General features: G+C 30.0%; 1 protein-coding gene across 2 annotated transcripts in view; it reads left to right on the top strand.

The window, feature by feature from the left end:
- Positions 1-8,927, top strand: part of LOC106458007 (MAPK regulated corepressor interacting protein 2-like) — a 12,665-nt gene extending 3,738 nt beyond the window's left edge. The window contains exons 3-6 of one of the 2 annotated variants that reach the window (XM_013917457.2): positions 938-1,050; positions 3,043-3,102; positions 4,616-4,666; positions 8,466-8,927. In XM_013917457.2, the coding sequence (XP_013772911.1) occupies positions 938-1,050; positions 3,043-3,102; positions 4,616-4,666; positions 8,466-8,536 (295 nt within the window). In that variant the 3' untranslated portion in view covers positions 8,537-8,927. Of the gene's footprint in view, positions 1-937; positions 1,051-3,042; positions 3,103-4,615; positions 4,667-7,837; positions 8,430-8,465 lie in introns of those variants that run through there. The other variant, XM_022384124.1, reaches the window with a different exon arrangement.
- The last annotated feature ends 1,559 nt before the right edge of the window (positions 8,928-10,486 follow it).

Genomic DNA, 10,486 nt, shown 5'->3' on the forward strand with positions numbered 1-10,486 from the left:
CGTTTAGTCAGCAAGGGACCATTTGGTTCTTCAAAACTGGTCTTTCATATTTGTACTTGACAAAAATAAAATTTAAACCCATTCTTTATTTTTCAAGGAATTGTTGATTCTCATCTTTAGCTATTGTAAAGCACCGGCTGATTGTAACTCATTCCATAGGCCAATCATCCTGAAATTTTTCAAATCTTGAAATTGTTTCCTTTCATCTTATTATTCTGCACAAGAAAAATTACAGCCTATAATTACAGCCTATTGATTTGGAGATAAATTCCTTATCTTAAAGGAACACACATTTTCTTTATAATGGAGTATATCTACCTTTTTTTGGTCTTAATCAACCCCCTGCAAGAACTAAGATCTGGCTCATCTCAATAGTACTTCTCTGTAGAGACCCTCATTGTGTCATTTTTCACCCATTTAATTTTTCTAATCGTGCAAGGATAAACATGTGCACTCTAGGTGATCTTTTTCCTGTGTAAAATATTAAATACAAAGTCTACTGCTACTTAAGAAGAAACCATAAATAGACCAAACCCAAAAGTAAAAATCAAAATGACCACCAATAATGGAAAAAAAAAAAGAAAGTTAACTGAAAAGGTTACTTAAGTAACTAGGTATGGTCACAACACATTAATGATTGAAATATCAAAGTACCTTTAATTATGAGGTTACAAATTAGTTATTAAAACAACATTTAGTCAGTTCTTCTCTACTATTACTTAGCTTACAAAAGCTATAGGAATAGCTTTCTATAATACTACTACAAAAACTGAGCAGGACATAAGTTTGGTTCATGTATTTTAATTTACCACTTGCAGTTCCTTTCCTCAGTTTAACTGCTCATTTATGTACAAGCAAAGGGCGAACATTCAGTGTTAAAGTTTTGGATTTTTTAATTGGCAAGGAATGTGAAACAATTTGCTCTTGTATTTTTAAGCTCCCCTAAGCCAGTATTCCAACAAGTAAATGGCAGGAGATCTTACAATCAGAAAAGCAGCCAAGACACTATTACACCGCAGCATGAAGAAATAATGCGGTATATCCACGACTGTAAGTATTTCAACTCCTCATTTTCTTGACTAGCTTGGTGATGTAACAATAGTAGTGCTCTATCAGGTATAGAAACCAAAATAGGTTGTTTAATATACGCCATGAAAATCACGTAACACATGGGCAATAATTGACCACTTGGTCCTTCAAGGCTGTTCTTTTACACCTACTCTTTATTTTCATGGAATCATTGATTCCCCGATTAAAATGTTTGAAAAATCCTGACCATCATTACTGCTGCTGATGGTTCATTCCATTTTGTAATAAAATGCATTGTAGTTGTATTATGAAAAAAAAATACAAAATTTCTATGTAATTCCAGTACTTCTTGACTGATCATTTAAACTGCATATTATACTAATAAATAATTTTGATAGGCCAAGAAAAGCATCCAGATAGGAAGTTAGTGTCATTCTAAGAATCTCAACAGCAAATCAATAATAAATATACTCAGAAATAAATGTAGACATACAGGTTACGCATGCGATTAAAATTTGTAAAAGAGGTTTGAAGAAAGCGTTCTATGTGGAAAAGTTGCAGCTAAAATGTCTGTGTACTATCTCGCATGTCTATATGGGAACGCATTTAAAACTTGCAAAGGATCACATAAATTGAAAAATGATTGAGACAAAGTGCTGTGAATTCTCAAAACAAAGACTGAGCATTTTTGAAAATCTAGGAGAGCTTGTGAGTGGAAACTTGGCCTTGAAATGTTCACCAAGAGGCAAAACTGTAAAAGATGGTATGTCTGTAATGGTATTGGGAATTTTTTTTTTTGTATTGCAGGGTATCAAAATTGATGGTATTATAACAAATGGAGCAATATCACAACATCCTTGTTCACCTCAAATTACCCAATTGAGGATGTTTAATTGACTTCGAATTGGATGTTCAGTAAAATAATGATTCAAAAAATATTGCTCTGTCGAATAAGATGTATTTGGAGGTGAAGGAAAAGGCTTGTGATATATACTGTATGAAAAAATCAACCTAAGTTTTGGATGCTAATCCATTAAAAAAATTTGTGGTATTAGGTGGAAATTAATGCTGGAAAAAAGAAAAACCAACAGTGGCAAATTCAGAAGATTGTACAGCAAAAATAGACAAAAGTACATTGATAGTCTAAAGAAAAAAGGATAACCTATGCTGATCAATGTGGTCATATTGTTTTTGGTAGAAAGGACCTGCTAAATATTGTTTATTCAGTTTTTTTTTTGTAAAATAAACTTATGTATAATATTATAATATGACATGTAAACCAAAACAATGCTTCTTTTCAAAGTTTCCTTGAAAATGTGAATGTTGATACCTTGGACTAAGATATTGAGTGGTACTGCATACCAAAGCAAGTCTATTCATGCATCCACTGTCAAAAAAAGTTTCTTTAAAAACTTTCAATTTTGATTATTTACTCATCTGAACTACATGAGCATCAAAGATTATTGTTTAGAAAAGTTTACTTCAATGTTTTGTTGCACTTTTTTCATGCATACGTTTAATATTTAATTGATCTTTTTGGTAAGCATATAAAACTTTAAAAGTTGATTTGATTGTTCATATATCACGTTTAGTAAAACACACAAATATGCCTTTAAATAATATATATTTTCTTATGAAATAATTCCTAGAAATAGAATAAAATACAGTCTTATTGATTTCAGTATATTTATATGTAATAAATATATCATGGGCAATAATTGTATATTATTTTATCACAAAAAAAAACATGGTTGTACAATCAGTCGATTTATCTTGTTACATTTTGAATTTTTAAGCCTCATGAGTTTGCTTGTCAATTCTTCGTAGGTTAGCAATGTGCGGGAAGGATTATATTAGTAATCAGAAGTATTATGTACATTTAGAGGATGTGATAGTATTTGAATTTCATTAAAAATCTGTTATTATTATTCAGAAAAGAAAAAGAGCCAATATTGTTTATATATATATATTATGTTAAATAAGATTATAAAATCTAACTTATACAAATTACAGCTTGGAAACTAGTGAGTCGAGAATATGAGGCTGCTAAACAACCAGGTGCAGAAGGGAAAGGTATGTTTATAGTTTCATTATTATTATTTTTTTATGCTATTGTGTAAAATATTATACCATTACTTCTGTTTGTAAAGAGCTCATCTCATGTTTATACTGTACTTATGCAATGGCAATTAGTTGCATGTAAAACTTGTAAAGTGGACATCTTTATTAAATGCATTTAGATTTTGACCGTATGTTGCTGCCACTATGACAGCTCTAGGCAACTTGTTATTTTTATTTTAAATATATCTTTTAGTTTGAGTGGTAAAAACAAATTACTGACAAGTGAAATATGATGTTTGATCTATATTTCGAACAAGTATTGTGATTCAATTATATTAAATTATCCATCAAACAGACTTTATGAAAATATTTAAAGAATTTAATATAAAAAAGTTGTTTTGTTTTTTTCGAGCAAAGTATTATTTCTTTTGCTGTCAGTTTTTAACTATGTAGTCATAAGTTTGGTATTAAATCAAAATAAACTGCTAAAAATTTTAACCTGTATTTTTGTTTATTGACCCAATATGAATTTTTAGTAAGTTTTTTTTTTTACATTTCAACTATACTTCATTTGTTGCCAACATAGCCTGCCACCCAATACCAGAGCTCACCATGCTGGCAGAATTGCAATATTCAGAGTCTTAGGTAAAATTCTATTTCCTGAATTGTTGTTGGCACTAAATATATTATTGTACGTTGCTCGTCTTTCCTTCTCTGAGAATAAAATCTAGAAATTCAGTTGGTATGCAGCTAGATTGTTCAAAGTGTTCCCATTCTTTCATGCTGTTGAAAGAAAGAAAACAGTTCTCAAAGTGGTCCTTTTCTTTCATGCTGTTGAAAGAAAGAACAGTTCTCAAAGTTTCCCTTTCTTTCATGCTGTTGAAAGAAAGAACAGTTCTCAAAGTGGTCCCTTTCAGTCACACTGTTGAAATAAAAAACAGTTTTCAAAGTGGTCCCTTTTCTTCACACAAGATATTTAGTCTTTTTTCTTTGGTAGATAAAACACATCAATATTCTCTAAATTGCTTAAAAACAGTAGAATTTTCTACTTGTGTATGTTACAAAGCATATAGAATATCATATCTATGAGCGTGTTTCATATCCGTTATACTGATTTCACACAGTTTGTAATACGCTGTAAAAATTCAGTGTCATTAATAGTTTTGTATATGTCTATAACTATTAGTTCTCTTTTACATGGCTATATGGTATGTGACAGTATTCTTATACAACATGATGATTGTTGCTGTTCAGGTATCATTGTACGTAAAATTAGTGTGAAAAGCATGTAAAATCGTTTAAAATCAGAAGCTGAATATAGCCCATAAAAAATTATCTGTGCAGTTTAATTTTGATTGGTTAAGACAGTGGTTCAAAAACTGTAATACTGTAGTAATATAGAAAAATCACAATAGATATTATCTCAAATGGAACTTTTTTTGTTGGTTTTCAGTTATGTGATAGATCTTTGTAATTTTTGGCCGTACAGTTTAAACGAGTAAGAATGAAATGTTTTTATCTACAGTGAATAGTGTGGTGTATTATCAAGACAACTGTTCAACCAGTCAACTCCCAAGTAAGTAGAATGCCCCCCTGTGTTCCACAGTGTGTGCTTGGTATAGGTAATGTTTGGGACTCTGTGAAGAGAGAAGTGTAATATCCTGCACAAGACTGAAGATTTCAGTGTTGATCCAATCTTCAACCGAAATGATATGCTTGTAGAATGCAAGCTTGTCATGTTTTAATATCCTGGTTCAGTTTTGAATAACTGATTATTAGTTTTTTTTGTATTTTATGGCAATGGATATACAACATAATGTGAATATTGTAAAAGAAAAAACAACAAAGTTGTTAATATTTATTTTTTATTATTTCCTGTTGGTATTTCAGGAGCTATATGTTTATTTGGAAAGTGTTTCAGTGGTTAAACATCGTCAGTCTGTTAAAATTATTATTTTTACTTATTAATGAAATGATAGGAAATAGTAAGTTTTAATAATGTTGAAATATATTTAGAATACTTAGATTTCAGTTTTATTTTAAGGTTTTTTTTTAATTAGATTTGTTAGAAAATGGAATGTTTCCTCTTATTAATTGGAAAACAACATACTTAACAATGAATTATCTGCTGAATTTCTGTATTACTTTTTCTAAACTGTAACAGTTCGTTTGTGTGTGTGTGTGTGTGTATTTCATATGAAGCACTGCTATAGTCATGTTACAAGCTCAGTTGCTAGATTAAATGTATAATGTAAAGATTAAACGCAAGGCCCATCTGTAAAATGTTTTTGGGTCTTCAGTGGTCATGAATTGTGATTGATTAATTGCAAGATCAAGTGAAGTGTCCCACTAAATAAAGAAAACAAAAAAAAATTCTGATCAAAATCAGTCCATTGACCCATACAGTATTCTTCAAAGCAACACATGGCTAGTAAGAAAAGTCATTAAAAATTATTAAAATCAGTGTCAGGTATTCTGTTACCTGTATTAAAGCGAGTGTATATATTTTGATTTAGACAGTTATCTTTGATACTGCTACATGTGCCACTGAAATACAAAGGATTGTCATGGTTTTGGTGTTATTTAAAATGGAGGAATGTTTATGTGCATATAAAATGACATTTCATGTATTCTGAATATAAAATGTTGGGGAAATTCTCTTAACATTGTAGATAATAACTTTGCATATTAAATGTTCAAGAATGTAAAATACTGGTATGAGAGTGGCCTAATTTTTAAAAACATACATGTAAATAGATAAAAGGCTGTTTCTTATGTTTTATAAAAGCTTATTGTCTACTTATTTTTTTATGTATGCATTTCTAAAATAAATAATGTTTCCAAAAATATTGTAAAAAACATTCAGACCTTAATCCTTTCTTTTTCTAATACATTCACATATTTGGTTTAAAAAAAAACAACTTTTTTTTATTTAAAATACTGGTTTCTTAACGTTACTTTCCACTCTTTTAAGTGTAAAATCTGCATAAATCGGACATTATTTGGGCTCAACATGACCTAGGAGTTATCATGCATGGCTGTGGATCAGAAGTCTCAAACTTTAAGCAATAATATGCTGCTGAACATGCCCAATCAGTTGAGTACTACTGACTGAGTGCCTCTTTCTGTCCAGTAGTTCTAAATTAAGGATAGCTGTGCCTCAGCCTTTGGGGGTCTTTGACCAGCCTATGTGTCATATAAGGTGCATGCTATTTGGATTGCAAGTACAGATGCTAAAACAAATACCAAAAATGATTTATCTTGAAAACAAGTTCTACTGTATTAAAGTATCCAGAATTTATTTACTAAAGACATTTATAAAAATGATGATCTACAAATGTCAAACTAATATGAAAATTTAAATAAATAGACATGGAAAAGTTAAAAACTTTTAATATATTTTGTTCAATCAGGAATTAAAAAAATAATGAGATTAAAAAATTATTTTTTAAAATAGTCAAGTTTATATAAGCTTTCTGTAACTAAGGGTCTAACATTATTATACATTTAGTTAACTAAACCTGTGATAATGCAGTACGTAGAGGGATACTGTGAAATGTACTTGGCGAAAGATTTGTTTTTCAAAACTAAGTAAATTAACTTGTTAGAGAAAGAAAGCATGAAGGTCTGATAGGCTGTAATGTCACACAGTATTCTGTTTGAGGAAGTCAGTTATTGGAAATGTATAAGCTAAATAAGTAGATAAAATTCCTGTTGTTTCAGAATCTGCTGTGTCCTGTAACAATATGCTTAATATATCACTTGGTTGAGGCTGCATTATGGATTTTTCTTATGTATCCTAGAACAAGGATGAATCTTTCTGATAGCACCAAAATCTTACAAAAAAAAACAACAAGCAGAATTAAATGAACTTCAGGCAGCATATTACTAAAGCATTCCAAAAGTAATTCTTCCATTTAATGTATTTTGCCTTTTCTATTTTTTCACTAAATTCAAATAGGCCAAGTTTTCACCCTTATTCACCGTGAGTGTTTGTATAGGCCTCTAAAATTGTTAAAATAACTCAAGGCTTCCATATTTCTGTAGCGAAAAGGTGTTAAATTATGATGCAGCTATTTCACTGGAAGTTGATGTAACATTTATGGTGATGGCCTTCAGTTATTTGACTACTAACTGGTCCCAAACTTTGAAATTAGCACAGTATGATGGAGAAAAAAAAAAGATTTAATTTTCACATGGAGGCCTAAAAAAATAGTTAACACTTGGTCATTTGGCAACCATTAAAGCTTATTGGCTTGGAAAAAACAATCAAAATTGCAATTATAACTAAAATCGAAAGCTTTTGTAAGATGCCCTAATTCTTTTAGAGTAATTGGAATGATCATTATTCTGAAGCATTAGAGTATAGAATGTTGATATTTCTATAAGTTCCAGATTAATACAAAATAAAATGCTTGTAATTTTGTGCAACATATTTTAAGATGATATCAATATATTGACGTAATGTTTATGAAATGAATGCAGCTAAATAGCTACTTTTTTTTTGCATCACAATATATTCCAGAGTAACAGCATTCACTCGCGTTTAATTTTATGAAGAGATGAGTTCAGTAGAAAAAAGTTGTGCATAGTCTTATCCAAAGAAATAACTTGCTAATATATGAATAAGTAAAAGTGGTGACTAACCTATTTTCCAAACATTTGAACAAATTCTTTGTATAATGGCTGTACCTGTATTGAAATCTGTTTTTCCAGGCATTCAAATTGAGAACTTGTATTTTTAAAGGAGTAGGTGGGACTAGGACTAGAGAAGTAGGAGCATAAGTCAGTGAAGTAACGAACAGTGCCCGTGCAGCTCTAGAAACTTGTCCAATTCATAATTCAGATTTTATTGGAAATGGAATGTACAAATATTTCTTAATATACCACATCAAGTCAGTTTTATAAATCTAACTTTCAAAACCAGAATATAAATCCAATTTCAGCTTGGTGGAAAATGATGTAAAAGAAGATGGTTTCCTTCTTTATTTGAAAAAATTGTGATTTTTTTTCCCCTACTTGCATGTTGCCTATTTAAATGTGTATTTTATGTGTACCATATATTTTTGTTATGCAGAGTACTGGTTGTAGTTCTTATTATTTGAAGTAGAATATTAATTTGTCATTCTAACATGAAACGTGAAATTATGTCTTGGTTCAGAACATTTGTTACATTTTATGTAAATAGCTTGAAATATGTTTTTGTTTTTAATTTAATAAGATATTATTCCAATATCTTCAGCTTCATTCACTGTAAGACATCCTTGTAACAAGTTCGAGACTTTTATGTAATTTTGTAATTTATTAAATGATAATAAAGATTTTTTTTTTTTCTAGTAGTGACAGAATCCTTCTTTTCTTTTTTTTCTTTCTAGAATTTGAGCCCTTTGATTTGGAGTTGTTCTGGGGCCAGCGGGTTATCCAAAGCATTACTCAGTCGACGTAACATCGGTTGTTTGTGATTAGTTGATTGTGGTTAGCTGTAGTTCTACAAGTGAAACTTTGAGTTAGTAGGAGGCAGAACAAACAGCAAACAGTAGCATTCCAGTAATGTTGTGCTTGGCATAACAAGAAGGATGCTTGAACAGATAGTCATCCATTGGCATTTCTACATTGGACACTGTAATGATACAATATTTGGTTTTAGTGGATTATTTGGTACTGTTTATTACATTGGTATGTGCAACTATGCTGCAAGTTCATCTTCTTTTGAAAATCATTACATTTCTGTCGAGGAGATTCAATCCTATGGAATCCATGTGTATAGTGAAATTTGTATGTAGATTTTATCATGACAGGCCTTTAAAGGATTATAAATATATGATTTCTGTTTTCAATTTGGTACTGTTGGTGTGAAGGACTTTCATTTATAAATACAACACAGATTTTGTTTGACCAACTTATTTTTTATTCATAAAATTGTATTGATTTTTTTTAAGTTCGTATTGTTTCTTTATGAAGTGGATCTTACAATTTCCTTCAAATCTTAATAATTAATATAAATTGATATCTCATTGAAAAGATAATTAAATTATCCATGAGATTCTTTGAGTAAATAACCATTATTTTTAAAATAATACATTGTGAATATATTTATAAATCTTTGTAAAAGATTATATCTGATGCTGGCTATTTATAATATCTTTCTCTTCTGAATATACTGCCAAAATGTATTATGTTCCTTAAGGATGTGTTATCCAAAAGTACCAGTATTCTGAAACACACACAATTCTTTTTTGCACTTACTCATTTTTCCAAAGTACAGATGCTTTGTAGATTTGGATAAAAAAAATCTGGAAACTGACAATATCTTCTGGTAAAATGTGCAAGGTTATTGTAATATGTGAAAAAAAAGAACAAATACTAAACTTGTACATAAATCCATTTGTACTTTTATAAGAAATACTTTCTAGAAGCTTATGATGATGATAACAACAACATTGATAGTATGCCACCTTATGATGTATCTATTTATGACTTCACTGTGGAGGGAGAAGGGTGATTGTTACTCATCTCAACTTTGCTGGTTTATTTTTAAAATCACCATTATGTGGATTATAGATCCATTTGAGCAAATATAATGTATGCTGGTAGGAATTCAACATGCATTACATTTTATAAATATACCAATTCACACCTGAAAGTACATCATGAAAATTAAAAAGGTTTTCATAAATGTTTCAGTATTTAAATAGTGGCTACTTAATTATGATGGAATATTTTTATAGTCTGATGTGGGACTACAGAAAACATATGTTATTTTCTTTCTTTAATGAAAAGTGTTTTTACAATCATTATAATTTTCTAGCTAATAAGAGATTAACATGATAGGTGAATGAGAAGTAGATGTGGACCTGTTCTGATAGTGTAGTATGTTAGAAATAATGTAATATTCAAACCCAAACTAAACGCCTGAAATCTGTCGGGTTTAACTTGTCATGACATCTACCAAACAGCATGCAAGTATCATTAGGAGATTTCTTTCCACAATGCTAGTCATAAATTTATAATATACTGGTATGAATGATTTATCAGACCTTAACTCCAGCTTCTGATGTCAAAGTTGTACATACTAGTTTCAGTGATTTATTAGGCCTTGACTCCAACTTCTGATGTAAAAATTAAAACATACTGGTATGAATTATTTATCAGACCTTGACTCCAGTTTCTAAATTAACTAATGTAAGGCCCACCATTAATCCTCCCCGTCAAATAAAAGGCAACAAGTTTCTATTATTAAACTGATTATTCTAAGGCCTGGAAATTAAAAAATCTATGAATCTCATGTGATTACAAAGTCCCTTTAAATATAGGTTGTTTATAATTCATAGTGGAAACGTTCTGAGAATCATTATGATGGAATAACCACACAAACAACTCGTACCACGAGTCTTTA

Source organism: Limulus polyphemus, unplaced genomic scaffold (genome assembly GCF_000517525.1).
Source record: "Limulus polyphemus unplaced genomic scaffold, Limulus_polyphemus-2.1.2 Scaffold403, whole genome shotgun sequence".
Taxonomy (NCBI): Eukaryota; Metazoa; Arthropoda; class Merostomata; order Xiphosura; family Limulidae; genus Limulus; species Limulus polyphemus.